General features: G+C 42.7%; 1 protein-coding gene across 1 annotated transcript in view; it reads left to right on the plus strand.

The window, feature by feature from the left end:
* Arl6IP1 (ADP-ribosylation factor-like 6 interacting protein 1) overlaps positions 1-18,700 on the plus strand; it is a 49,373-nt gene that overhangs the window by 352 nt on the left and 30,321 nt on the right. Inside the window, exon 2 of the mRNA XM_068372248.1 lies at positions 11,726-11,859. Within this exon, the coding sequence (XP_068228349.1) occupies positions 11,726-11,859 (134 nt within the window). The remainder of the gene's footprint in view (positions 1-11,725; positions 11,860-18,700) is intronic.

Consider the following 18,700-nt stretch of genomic DNA (forward strand, 5'->3'; position numbering starts at 1 on the left):
GTCCTCAGCGGGTACTTGTGTCCCCAGTGGGCACCTACCCACTGAGACATTGGGCACCTACCCACTGAGACTAAACATGTTATATAGCTAATATGCAGGGGTGACCAATACCCCTTTTTTACCTTTTAATATATTGTGTAAAGTGTGAATGGAACAATTCATTAAAATATACATGATAATATTACCGTAGCATTGCTACCATTAGCAATGCCTTTGCAACGTTGTTAACACTGTGTATCATTGGTAATGTTGCTTATTTTATCATTCCCAGTACCTACGTGAGTTTTGTGTCCTGGGAACTCCTAGGTTAGGTTAGGTGGGTTTGTTCGGTTCTGTACCCTCTTTGTACTTTTTATATATTGTGTAAAACATTGAAAAATTATTTAAAATATGTATGGAAATATCCAGCATTACTGTCGCTAGTAATGTCACCGTACCGTAGGTAACGCTGTGTATCATTCGTATCGAGGCTAATTTTACCGTTCTCAGTAAATACCTGAGGTTTGTGACCTGTCAACTACTAGGTTAGGTTAGGTAGGTTTGTTAGGTTCTGTACCCTTGTACTATTTATATATTGTGTAACCGGTAATATTACCTTAACAATCCGAGTCATCGTTGGTAACACTGTGTATCATTGGCAATGTTGCTAATGTTATCGTTCGGCATACATTCATGAGTGAAGGTGTTATCAGGTTATTACCAATTATCAAGTCTGACAAATGCCTCCTTTGCCTGAAAGGGACACGGCAGGGGAGACCCCATTCACCAACTCAACATAGCCTGGTGGGGGCATTTTGCCTACATAACATGTTTAGCCTCAGCGGGTAGGACCCACTGAGGACATGATGCCCGCTGAGGACAGTAGCACTTCGGACCCTTATCAATAAGTTGGCTAATATTTTGACGGGTTTCATTATTTTGTCCTATGGGATTCCGCTCTCCGTTTATATGCTTATTTATGTCGTTACCGTGCATGACAATAATAATATGTAAAATTCTGAAGTGTTTCCTGACCGAATTTTTAGATTCTATAGACAAGTACCCTTGCTTAGGCCTAAGGCTGTGTAGGCCTATGCTTTGTATTATTGTTCAAAATTTATATTTTATATATCTGTTTGCCCAACTGTTAAGGGAATATGCAATTATATTGTAGAAATGTGGACATAGTCGCCGATTAGTCCAAGTAGATGTTAATGGAAGGTCGTAGGGTCCCTTAGCTTCTCTACTAAGGATGCACCGTTATATGTTTGCTATTTTAGGTTAAATCGTGTCACTAATTTAATTGATTGGTATTATATATCCCATTTTCGGATAGTTTGTAGGTAGTCGGGTCACCAAATTTTAGTCTGTCTTAATACTAGTCCACTCGGTTAACGCGCATACCGTAACATAGACCTATGCCATTTTCCAAACCAGTGGAGCATTGACATAATGTTTATTTGCGATTGAAGCGAGCCACAACTAAGCAAATATTAGTTCTTGACCAACATAATCTTAAATACACTTATTAGTGTGTGACAGCAGACACGGATGGAAGGAGTCTCATTTTCTATGGGAGCGGCAGGCTTGCTTCCCCAACGATTCCCCCCCCCACGTAACCCTTTTTCAATACCTGAGCTGACCTGTTTCTGCCAATCTACAAATGTGCCATTTTTATGAACCCCACAAATTAATGTTTACTGAGACAATTAACTTGATTAATAATTCACAATGGCAATTGATTTCCCACTTTTTATACAATGAAATAACCTGGTTACATTTGCAGTCGCCATTCAAGTGGCCATTTATCGTCACCTCTAAAGAGACGCTACTTCCAGCTCTTTGAAACAGTTCTTTCTTGCTAATTAGTTGAGATTGAAGTCGCAGTAGCAGTCATTCATGTTTTACGCCCATTTCTGTGTAGGGGAAATTATGAGGTGTTATTTGTTGGAAACCCGTATTTTCTAGTTTTATTATAAGGAGTGAATCAAGAAAATACACCTGAAAAGCCATATTTCACAAGGGAAACCAACACAGGGATTCGATTTACATCCAATAGGTAAGATCAGGCATCTTAGGTTAGGTGAGGAAACTTGGGCTAGCTAGGTTGCTTCCATGTGTTTGTTGTCTTCGTGAAATACGGTTTGTTCCAACACAAAATACTTACCGAGAACTACTTTCTTTTGGAGTCACTTGGTGATCTCTCTTTCTCGACCAAGGTTTTTGGCGCCGTTACCCCCCTACTCCGTTCTCTACATAGGCCTACCCCCGCCGCCAAGGAATACGCCCCGAGGGCAGGATTAGGGCAGGTCACTGCTTCTCTGGGCCATTCTCCTCATTAAGTTCCTTGGTCGTGAGGTGTTCACACCTCACTCTCGTCTCTCTCGATCCTTTGTGCGCGTTTAGTGTTCCACATGTTCCCAGCGTGGGGACTTGTGTTTTTTCGCAGTGTGCTTTCCCAAGTGTTCCTGTGCGTTCACTTTTCAACGGTTTTTCAGTCATAAGTTGTTGCTTTTCAAATGTTATAACTTGATGCAGGTAAGCCCCACTCAGCTTGCAACTATTCTATACTGTACTAGTATAATTACTGTATAGAAGAGTCAGTCCCCACACTCCATACAAGGGGGGAGTGTGTAGTAACTATGCAAACCTATTACAGTAGTATAAAAATGCCACATGGGTGGACCAAGCAAATTCATTATGAAAACATAGCTTAATGAATTGGAGCAGGACAAATCCATTACCTTAGAGTTACGACCCAGAGATTTTCAGCTCGGTGTCCTTATTGCATGAGCCATGAAACCCTTGGTATATCAACACCACTGGTGCGCAAGGTGCTAGGAACCTATACTTTTGCGATCTACAAGGTCCAAATCTAGAAATCCCGAGATATGTTTCCAGCCTAAGGAAGAGTTTCCTTTGTAAATAACGAGGTTTTGTATTTGTACTGGTACAAATGACAAATTTAGAGATAATTCGTCTTTTTCGTAACTACTTTACTCGTACTACCCTGCCATCACCAGCCCTTTAGAAAGTCCCAGCTGCAATAACCACCAGCCAACTACCTACCCCTTGTTATAAAATTTTAACTGGTATATTCTAGCTTTGCTTTCATCCTCCTCCTATGTAAAAGAGTCGGCTTTACATAAGAAGAATATGATTAATCACCAAATTTTTCGTTTTTGTTTTCTTTTCATTGTGTTTGTGATTGTTTGCTATGGGGATGACTGCGTACATGCCGACTTGTGCAAGGCCACCAGCTAACCTAAACAAACTACCTAACCTAACCTAGTATCCATATCCTTACCTAGCTGGGAGCCCCCCTTACAGAGCCATATTAATTATATGACAGCCTAAAACCTTTTGTGTACTTACTTAGGGTGGAGGGTAAAGGTGAACTGCACCTTTCCGACTCAATACCCAATGCACAATAACCTCACGAAGAATGAGCACCAATCATTTATAGTTTAGTGAGAAATTCTTACTTAATTTTCAACAAATTTGTAACTAGATTTAATATCAATATAATTATATAAAAGTACTGTAACAAATTAAATTCTATATATAAATGAGACTTTTCAAACCAAGTTCCCCTAAAATGGATATGTAAAAACTGCAACTTTTTTCATTTTCTTCTTGTTTTTCAATACAGTGAACCCTCGTTTATCGCGGTAGATAGGTTCCAGACGCGGGCGCGATAGGTGAAAATCCGCGAAGTATTGACACCATATTTACCTATTTATTTAACATGTATATTCGGACTTTTAAAACCTTCCCTTGTACGTAGTACTGTTAACAAACTACCCTTTAATGTACAGAACACTTAATGCATGTACTACAGTACCCTAAACTAAAACAGGCACAAATATTAAAGGCGATTTTATATCATGCGTTTCCTAAACACCTAAAAAGCACGATAAAAAATGGCAACCAATGTTTTGTTTACGTTTATCTCTGATCATAATGAAGAAACAAACTCATTTAGTGTACTGTACACATATATGTATAGGTTAGTTTTTGCATCGATTATATTGATGTATACAGTATGTTGATTTTGTTATTACCAATGTTTTACTTAATTTTCCTTAGGACTTCCAAATGAAATGTTTTTCTTTATGACGCCACCTGAAACGACGGCGTCATAAAGTACGCTCAGTAAACAACCACGCTCAGAACAAAGAAGGCATTTAACGCGCATGATGAAAGTGATAAATAATGATATTTACAGTAAAAGCATTTACAAAATATGTTATTACAAATATTATTTACCGTATCTATATAAAATCATACAGTACATACTGTACGTAGCAAAGCAGGAAAACAATTTACGAGAGAGAGAGAGAGAGAGAGAGAGAGAGAGAGAGAGAGAGAGAGAGAGAGAGAGAGAGAGATTGTTTTACGTACGTAAATGTAAATTTTAAACAAAAAAAATATGATAGGCTTTTAAAACCTTCCCTTTAACTTAATGCATACAGTACTAAACTATAAAACAGACACAAATATTAAAATGTTTAAGTAAAAAATAAAGATTGTTACTGTACTCACCACGAAAGAAGTTCAAGAAAAACTTGAATGATGATGGCGATGAATTTGCTGCACAGTAGAAATGATGATGATGAAGCTGATGATGTCTTCTACTGTGCAGCCAATAATAGTATTTTACGTCTCTTCAGACGGAGGTGTCTTTTCCTGGGACACCTCTTCAACTTCTTCCTGAGACACTTCTTCAATTTCTTCTGAGGGCATTGTGATCGGAAGTTGCTGCCGCTGCTTCTTCTTTCGCAAGAGCATCCTGTAGGGAGCCATGTGTTCATCGATCTTGGTGCAGAATTGTACAGAACGAACCATATCCTCGTCCCACTCTTGCGACATTTCTTTCACCTCATTCGCAAGCTTGCAGAGCTTGGCAAGCCGTTCTAATGTTAAGACCGTTTCTTCGACATTTTCTTGGAACTCTTCCTGTGTTTCACTGTCTTCACTGCCCGATTTCGTCAGGTCTTCGAGGTCTGCGGCCGCGTAACTTCTACTGTCTTTTAACATAGTATCGAGAAGCGTCACCTTCTCAGCAATCGTCATCATCTTTCGGTGCTGTTTAGGCTCACTACCAGCCTTAGTAGAAGCAGAAGGCTTGGGAGGCATTGTACAGTAGGGTTTAACAGAAAGTTCAACAAAAAGTTCAACTTAAAACAGTCACGCACAGCACAGATTAAAGTTCACAATTAACAACGTCAACACAGCGATACAGCGGGAGACAAAGTGACCGCGGAAAGAGATGCTGCGGGTTGGAGAAGCGGTCAAAACACCAATCAGAGGCTAGATTACAAAACTTGAGTTCTGATTCGTCATCTATCAGCGCTTGAACCAATCACAACCCGTCTTACAGTACTATGATGCGTTGGTTACCTACTCATAGAAGATGCCCCGCGCATACTGAACGTACGTAGATTAAGTACAATACCGTAATAATAATAAATAATGATAATAATAATAACAATAATAATTTTATTAACAACAACAACAATAATAATAATAATAACAATAATAATAATACAGCTTTACGTACGCTATTTTACGCCTCTCTCTCTCTCTCTCTCTCTCTCTCTCTCTCTCTCTCTCTCTCTCGTACGCTTATTCGAAATGTGATTTTTGCAACAAAGAATATTATTGGATGCAGTACTACGTACGTATACATACAAAAGATTCATGGAAAAGAAGCATATCCATTACAGTACACACCATTCTAATATGGTATGACTGCATCTGATTTGCGTTTCATGTTCGATTTAATTTTACTACGTACTGTATACAGTACTGAATTATCGTATGATCACATTCTCTTTTCGTGTTTTATTTCTTTCTGTGCTTAATTATATGTCATATGTAATGCAATGAACAATCAGTAAGAGCAGATATTACTAATTACAGTATTAATGGAATTACAGGTAACGAAATATCGTATTTGGGGTCTTCAGATATTGCGGTATTTTCGAAATTTCCGGAAAATCCGCGATATGTATATATATATGGGTTATGGAAAAACCCCGCGAAGTGGTGAATCCGCGATTGTCGAACCGCGAAGTAGCGAGGGTTCACTGTACATGCCTTCTGTTATTGAAATGATTTTTTGTTAATATCAAGTCAGCACTTAGAACCACAGGTGGGGCAAATAGTGTCACTTTCAATAACACCGTAATCTTGGCAGTACTTTATTATTCTTTCGATTTTACCACAATAATACAAAACATAATCTTTATAATTTAAATAACAATTGAGACAAGAACTTGGGAGAGAATTCACAGAAATTGACGTCAAAGTAGATGGTAAATAAGAAACCGCACCAGAAGTTGAAGGTTCACACTCCTCCATAGGTCTCAAAAGACTGAAAAATTAGTGGTGGAAATTGTGTGAAAAGTGTTCAGTTTCCTAGTAAAACTGTCATTGGTTGGGTATTCAAGTCTTGTGATTCTAGTTTTGTTAAAATGTTAGTTCCAAGTAAAATGTGGATAATCATCTCTGGTTAAAAACTATGACGTTTGGGTGACGTCTTGCTATGTAGAATACTGTCGATGATGTAATATTGACATAATCTATGTTTTTAACGTACAAATGAGAGCTCAGTCTGAAGAGGAATTTGAGAGAGTTATGAAGTTGAGGGACTTAGTTTTTTTCAGGTGGGTCAAATTTAATTTTGATTTTTAAACCACTTCTAGACCTAGCGCTGCCCAGCCAACTCCTGCTCCTTTGCCGCTTCCTCCTCAGTATTCAGATGATGGACTTTCTGATGATGACGACGCTGCTCATATTGACGACCCGCATACGGACATCGACGAACCCAAGACCTCGCAACCCTCCTTGGACTTTAGGAAAGTTCTTGCACTGTTCAGGGAGATGTTTCCTGATCAGTTTGTTTCTGCGGCCCCACGCTCTCCTCCATCTGAGTTCGCTTCTGGCACGCAGTCATCCGCACCTGCCTTTACGAAGCTTGTCCTCGCCCGCTCGTCTAAGAGAGCATTAAGAGTGTTGGGGGAATGGATGCAATCCAAAATGCACCTTGGGAAGACAGCATTCACGTTTCCCCCTGCAAAACTCTCGTCCAGATCGAGCGTCTGGTATGCCACGGGAGAAGTTCTCGGCTTGGGAGTTCCTGCCTCTGCCCAGGGCGACTTCTCAAGTCTAGTAGACTCTCCCCGCAGGCTTGCTATGAGACGCTCCAAGATTTGTTGGACTCCTTCAGACTTAGACCATCTGATGAAAGGAGTGTTCAGAGCCTTCGAGGTTTTTAATTTTTTGGATTGGTGTTTGGGAGCGTTGAGCAGGAAGATCTCCCCTTCTGACAAGGAAACTTCCATGCTCCTTATGTCCTGCATGGACAAGGCCATACGGGACGGTTCCAGTGAGCTTGCGGCTTCGTTCGTTTCCGGGGTCCTCAAGAAACGGGAAAACCTGTGCTCCTTCTTGTCAGCTGGAGTTACACAGTGTCAGAAATCGGAACTTATGTTTGCTCCTCTCTCAAAGTGCCTGTTCCCAGAGGAGTTGATAAAGGAGATTGCTGCCTCCTTGATACAAAAAGACACGCATGACCTGGTTGCGTCTTCTGCCCGCAAAGCCACCCCTATGCCTACCGTGTCTAGACCCAGGATGGACACTCCAGCGTCCAGGTTCATTCCGCCCTTTCGTGGCAGAGCTTCCAGCAGAGGAGGTGCTCGTGCCGAAGGGAGACGTGGGAATAAGAAAGGTACCAAGTCCTTTAAGGGCAGAGTCTGACTGCCACCTTCTTCAGACAGCAGTGGGAGCCAGACTCAAGAACTTCTGGCAGTCCTGGGAGAAAAGGGGCGCAGATGCACAATTTGTGAAGTTGCTCAGAGAAGGGTACAAGATCCCGTTTATACGCAAACCCCCTCTAGCAACGTCTCCCATCGATCTCTCTCCCAGGTACAGAGAGGAGGACAAGAGACTAGCTTTGAAGCAAGAGGTGTCTCTCTTACTACAAAAGGGAGCGGTAGTCAAAGTCCGGGACCATCAATCCCCGGGCTTCTACAACCGTCTCTTCTTAGTGGTAAAGAAGACAGGAGGGTGGAGACCGGTGCTAGACGTCAGTGCTCTGAATGTCTTTGTCACAAAGCAGACGTTCGCCATGGAGACGACAAAGTCGGTTCTAGCAGCGGTCAGGAAGGAAGACTGGATGGTTTCTTTAGACCTAAAGGACGCTTACTTTCACGTCCCCATCCACCCAGATTCCCAGCCTTTTCTAAGGTTCGTTTTCGGGAAGGTTGTCTACCAGTTCCAAGCCCTGTGCTTTGGCCTAAGCACGGCTCCTCTTGTCTTTACGAAACTGATGAGGAATATTGCTAAATTCCTGCATTTAGCGGACATCAGAGCCTCCCTCTATTTGGACGACTGGCTTCTAAGAGCCTCTTCCAGTCGCCGCTGTCTGGAGAATCTAGAGTGGACTCTAGATCTGACCAAGGAATTGGGTCTCCTGGTCAATATGGAAAAGTCCCAACTGGTTCCATCCCAAACTATAGTGTACTTAGGGATGGAGATTCACAGTCAAGCTTTTCGGGCTTTTCCGTCGGCCCCCAGAACAAGTCAAGCCCAAGGATGCATCCAGAACATGCTAAAGAAGGACCGATGTTCAGTCAGACAGTGGATGAGTCTGATAGGGACGCTTTCATCCCTGGAACAGTTCATTACGTTAGGGAGACTGCACCTCCGTCCCCTTCAATTTCACCTAGCTGTTCACTGGAAAAAGGACAAGACGCTAGAAGCGGTCTCGATCCCCATTTCCGAGGAGATGAAGTCATCACTGACTTGGTGGAAGGACAACATCAACCTCAGAGAGGGTCTGCTCCTGGCTGTTCAGACCCCCGACCACATTCTCTTCTCGGACGCATCGGACACGGGCTGGGGTGCGACACTAGACGGTCGGGAATGCTCGGGAACGTGGAACTCGCATCAAAGAACGTTACACATCAACTGCAAGGAGCTACTGGCAGTTCATCTGGCCTTGAAAAGCTTCAAGTCCCTCCTTCAAGGCAAAGTGGTGGAGGTGAACTCGGACAACACCACGGCCTTGGCGTACATCTCCAAGCAAGGAGGGACCCATTCTATGACGTTGTTCGAGATCGCAAGGGACCTCCTCACCTGGTCAAGAGATCTAAACCTCTCTCTAGTAACGAAGTTCATTCAGGGCAATATGAATGTCATGGCGGATTGCCTCAGTCGGAAGGGTCAAATCATCCCAACAGAATGGACCCTTCACATAGATGTGTGCAAGAGACTATGGGCCTCATGGGGCCAACCTACCATAGATCTCTTCGCAACTTCAAGGACCAAGAGGCTCCCAATATATTGCTCACCGATCCCGGACCCAGCAGCAGTTCATATAGATGCCTTTCTGCTGGATTGGTCCCATCTAGACCTTTATGCATTCCCCCCGTTCAAGATTGTCAACAAGGTACTGCAGAAGTTCGCCTCTCACGAAGGGACAAGGTTGACGTTGGTTGCTCCCCTCTGGCCCGCGAGAGAATGGTTCACCGAGGTACTTCAATGGCTGGTGGACGTACCCAGAACTCTTCCTCTAAGAGTGGACCTTCTACGTCAGCCGCACGTGAAGAAGGTACACCCAGACCTCCACGCTCTTCGTCTGACTGCCTTCAGACTATCGAAAGACTCTCGAGAGCTAGAGGCTTTTCGAAGGAGGCAGCCAGGGCGATTGCTAGAGCAAGGAGGACATCCACTCTTAGAATCTACCAGTCGAAGTGGGAAGTCTTCCGAAACTGGTGCAAGTCGGTATCAGTATCCTCAACCAGTACCTCTGTAACCCAAATAGCTGACTTCCTATTATACCTGAGGAAGAAAAGATCTCTTTCAGCCCCCACGATCAAAGGTTACAGAAGCATGTTGGCAGCAGTCTTCCGTCACAGAGGCTTAGATCTTTCTAACAACAAAGATCTACAGGACCTCCTTAAGTCTCTTGAGACCTCGAAGGAGAGTCGTTTGGCTACGCCGGGTTGGAATTTAGACGTGGTACTAAGATTCCTCATGTCAGAAAGGTTCGAGCCACTACAATCAGCCTCCTTTAAAGATCTCACTTTAAAGACTCTTTTCCTAGTTTGCCTAGCAACAGCTAAAAGAGTCAGTGAGATACACGCCTTCAGCAAGAACATCGGATTTTCATCTGAAACGGCTACATGTTCTTTACAGCTTGGTTTTCTGGCCAAAAACGAGCTACCTTCTCGTCCTTGGCCAAAATCGTTCGATATTCCAAGCCTTTCAAACTTGGTTGGAAATGAACTAGAAAGAGTCTTATGCCCTGTTAGAGCTCTTAAGTTCTATTTAAGACGAACTAAACCTTTACGAGGACAGTCAGAAGCTTTATGGTGTGCTATTAAGAAACCTTCTTTACCTATGTCAAAGAATGCAGTTTCCTATTATATCAGACTGTTGATACGAGAAGCCCATTCCCATCTGAATGAGGAAGACCATGCTTTGCTGAAGGTAAGGACACATGAAGTTAGAGCTGTCGCAACTTCAGTGGCCTTTAAACAAAATAGATCTCTGCAGAGTATAATGGACGCAACCTTTTGGAGAAGCAAGTCAGTGTTCGCGTCTTTTTATCTTAAAGATGTCCAGTCTCTTTACGAGAACTGCTACACCCTGGGACCATTCGTAGCAGCGAGTGCAGTAGTGGGTGAGGGCTCAACCACTACATTCCCCTAATTCCATAACCTTTTTTTTTTAATCTTTCTCTTGAAATGTTTTTTATTGTTGTTTTTTGGGTTGTCCGGAAGGCTAAGAAGCCTTTCGCATCCTGTTTGATTTGGCGGGTGGTCAAATTCTTTTCTTGAGAAGCGCCTAGATTAGAGGTTTTGATGAGGTCCTTTAGTATGGGTTGCAACCCTTGATACTTCAGCTCCTAGGAGTCGCTCAGCATCCTAAGAGGATCGCGAGGCTCAGTAAGGAAGACGTACTTTAAAAAGGCAGAGTAATTGTTCAAGTCGACTTCCTTACCAGGTACTTATTTATTTTATGTTTGTTATTTTGAATAACTGCTAAAATGAAATACAAAATACTTAGCTCATAATGTAAACAATTAATGCTGGTCTCTACCCACCCCCCTGGGTGTGAATCAGCTGATATAATCACCGGCTAAGTTTAATATTGAAAAATGTTATTTTTATTACTAAAATAAATTTTTGAATATACTTACCCGGTGATTATATATTAAAGGACCCTCCCTTCCTCCCCAATAGAGACCCAGTGGACCGAGGAGAAAATTGAGTTCTGTGTTTACATTGAGTACTGAGTACCTGCTCGACAGATGGCGCTGTTGATGTACACCCCCTACCTGCATAGCGATCGCTGGCGTATTTTGACCTTAGGTTTTTCTGTCGGGCAGCAGAGCTGCAGCTGATATAATCACCGGGTAAGTATATTCAAAAATTTATTTTAGTAATAAAAATAACATTTTTCTCAAAAAATTATCAAAAATATGAAAAAAAAATTTTTTTATAGCATTTTTTTTGCAAGGACGTACTGGTACGTCCATGGGGGTAAAGGGATGGCTTTTGTGAAACGTACCAGTACGTCCTTTGGGGGTAAAAGGGTTAATGTATGAAAACTGGTTGCTAATTTATTATGTGATTTTTAATGTTCATAACTTTCAGAGAAGTGAGTGAATTCTGTCTTTATCTCTGGAAGATGGAAGTTGTTATTACTGAATCCTTTGGGTTTTTTTTTCCAGGACCAGAGAGTAAAGACGCTTCGGCGAGAGCTGGAAGGCTGGCGAGAAGTGCTATGTGCAGCCTACTCGGTCTTGATTTGGGAGAAGAACTACTATCCAGCCATTTCTGTTTCAACTGTTACAACTTTGTTCTTGTAAGATATTTTAATTTTCAATTGCATTTCATGCTTATGAAAGTGTAGCCTATATTTTAAAGCACAGTACAATACTCTATTGTAGTTTATTTATAGTTTTTCTTGCTGACTGAAAGAATTTCTTTTCATTGTTCATTTACAGTTATGTATTGTTCTGTTGTTAATTGGTTTTAAGACACATAACTTGACATGAGTTAACCCTTCAAAAAATCATCGAGAACTTCTATAAACTGTTATAATCAACACCATTCATATTGTTCTTATAATGTTATAAGTTTTTTGGTATTTCAACTTTTAGCCATCTTTCTGATGTGAAAGAGTTAATTACAGTACAGGGTAGTAAATGATAAAGGTAGTGTTATCATAAGAAATGTTTATGAATAGAAAATAGGCGTAAAGTAAGAGGATTTTAATGACCAAAATATATTGGAAGAGCAATAAAGGACTGCTATACTCTGGAGTATGGATTCTGGATAAAAGTATAGAGATAGATTTTTGGTTAATAGAATTACCATATTAATAAAAGAGTAAGGACTTATGATGGTTAAATGAGAGTAATATTGTACTTCTCTGTGCAGTAGAATTTTAAATATTAAACTTCGCCGGTGAATATATAATAGCTGACGTCTCCGACGGCTCGACAGAATTCAAAAACTCGCGAGCGATCGCCATGAAGGTAGCGGGTGTGCCCACCAGCGCCGACTATCGGCCAGATACCGCATATACATGTAAACAGCTCCAGTTCTTCTCTGTCGGTTTCATCGACAAGTCGATTCCACTCGCTATTATGACCTCGAGTTTTCTACCGAATTGGTGAAGTACTTGGTTTTGGTTTTATTGCTTTTGCCGTGTTGGATTATTCAATACTATCCTCAAAAGAAATGCTTTTGAAAGGAGAGTAAAAGTGTTTTGCCCTTGCTCTTTTATCTCTGTTTTTTTCCATAGAGTGAAGATGGCCGACCCTTCCCTTAGTGTACGGAAGTGTGTTTTAGGCTTTTAGCAATTATCTTATCACGTTATAAATTGTTGTTGTTAATTATAGATTTTCCTCTATATATTTTATATCTCACCCGCCTTTATTAGGCCTCTTCGATTAGCTTTCCATTTATACTAAACATCAAGATAAATTTTATGTTTTGTTTATATGCGGCCTTACCTATTCCTCCCCAAGTCCGAGAGTAGGCGGTCCTAACTTGGAAACCGAAGTTAAACAACGTTGAGCCCATTCAACTTTTATTTTCGTTAAGTTTAAATCATTTGCTCTGTAAGAGTTATGAAATGAATATTTTTTAGTAGATATTTTATGAAAGATTTTCTTTGAATAGTCTTCGTGCTGTTTCAAAGATGAACTAGGCCTAACGTTTGGTTTATTTATGCTACGCAGTTTGCGCTCTATCGTTACGATAGAGAAAGAGAGAATCGCGGTTTCACTTTGCAGAAAGAGTAAATCGATTTTGACGTATTGTTCATTCTTCTTTCAAACTGAAGTGTTTTAAATACTAATTTAAAGGAACTTGTTAATTTTCAATTTCTTAGTCCTTTCAGTTTTTTCCTTTGGTCAAATAACCTGTTTATTGACGAAGGGTGAGTGGGCATTTCTCTTCTGTGTGAAATCAAGAGAGAGAGAGAGAGAGACGGAGAGAGAGAGAGGAAGAGAGAACGTTCCGATCTTTATTCTCGTCCCAAGCGAGTAACGTTGTTCTCGATTCAGTTTTTTACTCTCGTCCCAAGTCTGTACGGGGAGAAAGGATAAAACGTTTTTAGTTTTTATTCTCGTCCCAAGGCACTGTACGGTGAGAGATTGAAAACGTAGTTTTTAATGAACTAGTGTTTAGTCTCCTCCCCAGTCACTGATCTTTTTAACTTTATATATTGCCGTTTTATTCGATATATATTTTTACTGATTTTTGCTTGTACTAATGTGCTTACATTATACGACTCATTTCGCAATTATAACCTTTTGATGTAGGGGAGAATTGCGTGCTTCAGGTAGAAATCAGTTTTATTCATGCCTAATGTGAAATTATTGAAAAATACGATTTCAGTGAAGTAAGTGCAAAAACAGAAAATCGTAGTGATAAAGTGATAATTGCGCAAAGTGTTTTTTAGTGTTGCGACCGAGGGTTCGTCTGTTCGTGCTTGTCGTTCACCTAGTCCGAGACCTCTTTCAGGCTCCCATGCTACCAGGGAGAAGTAATGTCGTAGGACTTATGGGGACGAGAGGCTTTAACCAACGAACAAACGTTCCCTCTATGGTATCGGGCGTGTCTAGCAAGATCGCCCCTACCATAAGACGAGCGAGGCTGTTTTTCTCCTCGTCATCCGAAGGCTTCTCGCAAAAGAAACCTTGGAGCAAAGTTTCTAGACCCTTAAAGCGGAAGTCAGTCCCTTCAGGACAGGTCCAGCGTCCTGGCTATAGCCATGGGGACAGCTCTGACCCTTTGCAGTCGTCGGAAGACGGTTCGCCTATTAAACGCAAGCGTAACACGGGGTCCGAGGGTCGCGGTAAAGGCAATGTTTTGCCAACACAGACGTTACCGTCGTCTCGGCCCGTTCCAACTCCTGTTGATCCTAAATGGGTTGTCCTGCAGGACATGCAGACTAAGCTTGCCTCCCTTATGGAGAAGTATGACGTTGAGCAGGTTCACGATGAACCTTCGCTTTCGAGTCGCCGTTACACTAAACGAGACTCTGGCCGTCAGCCGCCCAAATGAGCATTTACTCGTCCTTTTGACGTTATGAAACGTGATGTCGGTAGTTTGTCACGTCAGTCACATCACTCGCTGCAGTCCCGTGTTGACTTTCAGCCGCTGCCGCAGCCTCGTGTTGACGTTCAGCCGCTGCCGCAGTCTCGTGTTGACGTTCAGGACGTTCGCCAACCAGCTCAGTTGCCTTGTTTTGACGTTGAACGTCAAGCACCGCAGTCAAGAGTTGTTTTAACTGCTCTATCTAGGCAGTCAAGGCAGTCTCGACTTGACGTCGAGCGTCCTCCCGCACCTGTTGTTGTTGCTGGTCAGTCCTTTAAGCAGTTACATGACGTAGCGTCCTTGACTGCTACTGATGCTCCTTTGCGTGTGGACTCTGCTTGTCAAGCATTGCCACCACGGCAGGTCTCTCCCTTGCTTGAGACTCATCAATTGTCGGACGAGGTTCCTTCAGATGAGGAAGTTGCTGATCCCCCTCCTACTGATATTCCCTTGGGGACTTTGTCAGACGGAGAGGAGCCTAAAGCTGCTCAGCCCTCTATGGACTTTAAATAAATCATGCGGATTTTTAAGGATCTTTGTCCGGACCATTTTGTAACTGCTGCTCCTTGTTCGCCTAAACGTCAGAGTTTACACTAGGCCTAGCTACTACGAAGCCGTTGTTTTCTAAGCTAGTGCTCTCTCGCTCTTCTAAGAGAGCTTTACGTTTGCTAGGCGACTGGTTGATCACCAGGAGGAGTTTGGGGGAGACAGCCTTTGCTTTCCCTCCTTTTAAACTGGCTTATAGAGCAAGCGTCTGGTATGACACGGGAGAAGTTCTCGGCTTGGGAGTTCCTGCCTCTGCCCAGAGAGACTTCTCAAGCCTCATAGACTCTCCCCGGCGCCTGGCCATGAGATGCTCCAAGATTTTATGGTCGGCTTCAGAGCTAGACCATCTCCTGTTAGGAGTTTTTCGAGCGTTTGAAGTTTTGTTGTACAATTATGTCATGCATAAACAAGGCTATCAGGGATGGCTCCAATGATCTGACAGCCACGTTCTCTGCAGGAACAAGACTATCAGGGATGGCTCCAATGATCTGGCAGCCACGTTCACTGCAGGAGTACTTAAGATGTAAGTGCGCTCAATGTGTTCATTGTCAAGACAAACTTCACGATGAAGACTACCAAGCTGTCTTGACAGCATTAAGGGAAGGCGACTGGATGGTCTCTCTCGACCTTCAGGATGCATACTTCCACATCCCGATTCATCCAAACTTTCAACTACATCTGAGGTTTGTGGACGGGAAAGTAATGTACCACTGTCGAGCACTGTACTCCGACCTCATTCCTGCTCCTCTTGTTTTTACAAGGCCCTTGCAAAATGTAGCAAGCTTTCTAGATTTTTTGAGGATTCAGAGCCTCCCTTTATTTTGACGACTGGCTAATCAGGGCGTCGTCATTATATCGCTGTCTGGAGAGCCCCTAATGGACATTAGACCTAACCAAGGAGCTAGGTCTCATAGTGAACGTAGAGAAGTCGTAACTTACAGTATCCCATCCCAGACTATTCTTTTTTTGGGAATGGAGATACAGTGTCTGATTTTTCGGCCCTTTTCGTCTCCCGCAAGAATGGAACAAGCTCTGTTAAAAGTCCTTCACTTGCAAGAGAAAAACAGTTGCTCTGTAAGAGTTTGAACTAGCCTCGTGGGAACTCTTTCATCGCTGGAGTAGTTTATCTCTCTGGGGAGACTCAACCTATGCCCTTTCCTATTTCACCTAAAACATTGGAACAAGGAGAAGGGCTTAGTGAGTATCTTTTTCCCAATCTCCAACTCAGTCTAGACATGTCTGATTTGGTGGGACAGCAACATCAGACTTCGAGAAGGTCTTTCTCTTGCGATCAAGAACCCAAACCATGTGTTGTTTTCAGATGCAGCGGATTTGGGTTAGGGAGCTCCACTGGACAGTCTGGAAGGCTCGGTTCTTTGATCCACGGATCAGAAGGAACTCCATTTAAGGCAGTAACATCTCTCCTTTGGCGAGATTTGTGCAGAAATGAATGTCTTGGCGGACGGCCTCAGCAGAAGAGGACAAGTCATCTCCATGGAGTGGACGTTGCCTAAGACTGTGTGCGAGAAGCTATGGATGACATGGGGTCTACCCACCATAGATCTTTTTGCTACTCTCTCTGACAAAGAGGCTCTCGACTTACTGCTTTCCAGTTCCAGATCCAGAGGCAGCTCACATAGACGCTTTCCTGCTGGACTGGTCTCACCTGGACGTTTATGCCTTTCCACCTTTCAAGATCCTAGACAAGGTGCTGCAGAAGTTCACCTCTCACGAAGGGACCAGGTTGACATTGGTTGCTCCACTCTGGCCCGCGAGAGAGTGGGTCACAGAGGTACTTCAATGGCTGGTAGACGTTCCAAGGAGTCTACCTTTAAGGATGGATCTCTTACGGCAGCCCCACGTAAGGAGTCTTCATCAAAGCCTCCCCGCGCTTCGTCTGACTGCCTTCAGACTATCGAAAGACTCTCAAGAGCTCGAGGATTTTCGAAGGAGGCAGCCAGAACGATTGCGAGAGCTAGGAGAGCATCTACCATCAAGGTCTATCAGTCGAAGTGGGAAGTCTTTAGAAACTGGTGCAAGTCATCATCCATTTCCTCTTCCAGTACCTCTGTAGCCCAAATTGCAGACTTTCTCCTACATCTGAGAAATGTTCGCTCCCTCTCAGCGCCCACTATTAAGGGCTACAGGAGCATGTTGGCGTCTGTGTTCAGACATAGAGGCTTAGATCTGTCCAATTATAAAGATCTCCAAGATCTCCTTAAGTCCTTCGAGACCTCTAAGGAGCGTCGTATGGCAACTCCTGGATGGAACTTAGACGTGGTCCTAAGGTTCCTAATGTCCGACAGGTTTGAGCCATTACATTCAGCCTCCCTGAAGGATCTCACCCTCAAGACGCTTTTCTTATTAGTGTGCTTGGCTTCGGCTAAAAGGGTCAGTGAAATTCATGCCTTCAGTAGGAACATCGGCTTTTCTACAGATAAAGCCACATGTTCACTTCAGCTTGGTTTTCTTGGCCAAAAATGAACTGCCTTCTCGTCCTTGGCCTAAGTCATTTGATATACCTTGCCTGTCAGAGATCGTAGGCAACGAGCTTGAAAGAGTGCTGTGTCCAGTTAGAGCTCTGAAGTTTTATTTAGCTCGGACTAAATCCTTATGAGGTGGATCTGAGGCCTTGTGGTGCTCAGTTAAGAAGCCTTCATTGCCTATGTCAAAGAATGCTTTGTCATATTTTATTAGATTTTTAATCCGAGAGGCTCATTCTCACTTGAGTGAAAAAGATCGTTGCTTGCTTAAGGTTAAGACGCACGAAGTAAGAGCTATAGCAACTTCCGTGGCCTTTAAGCAAAACAGATCTCTGCAAAGTATTATGGACGCGACCGTTTGGAGAAGTAAGTTGGTATTCGCGTCATTTTACTTAAAAGATGTCCAGACTCTTTATGAGGACTGCTACACACTGGGTCCATTTGTTGCAGCGAGTGCAGTAGTGGGTAAGGGTTCTACCACTACATTCCCTTAATTCCAATATCCTTTTAATCTTCTCTTGAAATGTTTTTAATTGGGTTGTATGGAAGGCTAAGAAGCCTTTCGCATCCTTTTTGATTTGGCGGGTGGTCAAATGTCATTTCTTGAGAGCGCCCAGATTAAGGGTTTTGATGAGGTCCTGTTGTATGGGTTGTCGCCCTGGATACTTCAGCTCCTGGGAGTCTTTCAGCATCCTAAGAGGATGGCTGGGCTTCGTGAGGAAAGCGGACTAACAAGGCAGAGTAATCGTTAGAGTCAGCTTCCTTACCAGGTACCTATATTTATTTGGGTTTTGTTATGATATAACTGTCAAAAACTCTAAGCATATACGCCGTAAACTGTATTAATACTGGTCTCTACCCACCACCATGGGTGTGAATCAGCTATTATATATTCACCGGCTAAGTTTAATATTTAAAAATGATATTTTGATTATAAAATAAATTTTTGAATATACTTACCCGGTGAATATATAAATTAAAGGCCCCCCCTTCCTCCCCGATAGAGACCCAGCGGGATGAGAAGAACTGGAGCTGTTTACATGTATATGCGGTATCTGGCCGATA

The sequence above is a fragment of the Palaemon carinicauda genome, chromosome 4 (assembly GCF_036898095.1).
Source record: "Palaemon carinicauda isolate YSFRI2023 chromosome 4, ASM3689809v2, whole genome shotgun sequence".
In the NCBI taxonomy this organism is placed as follows: Eukaryota; Metazoa; Arthropoda; class Malacostraca; order Decapoda; family Palaemonidae; genus Palaemon; species Palaemon carinicauda.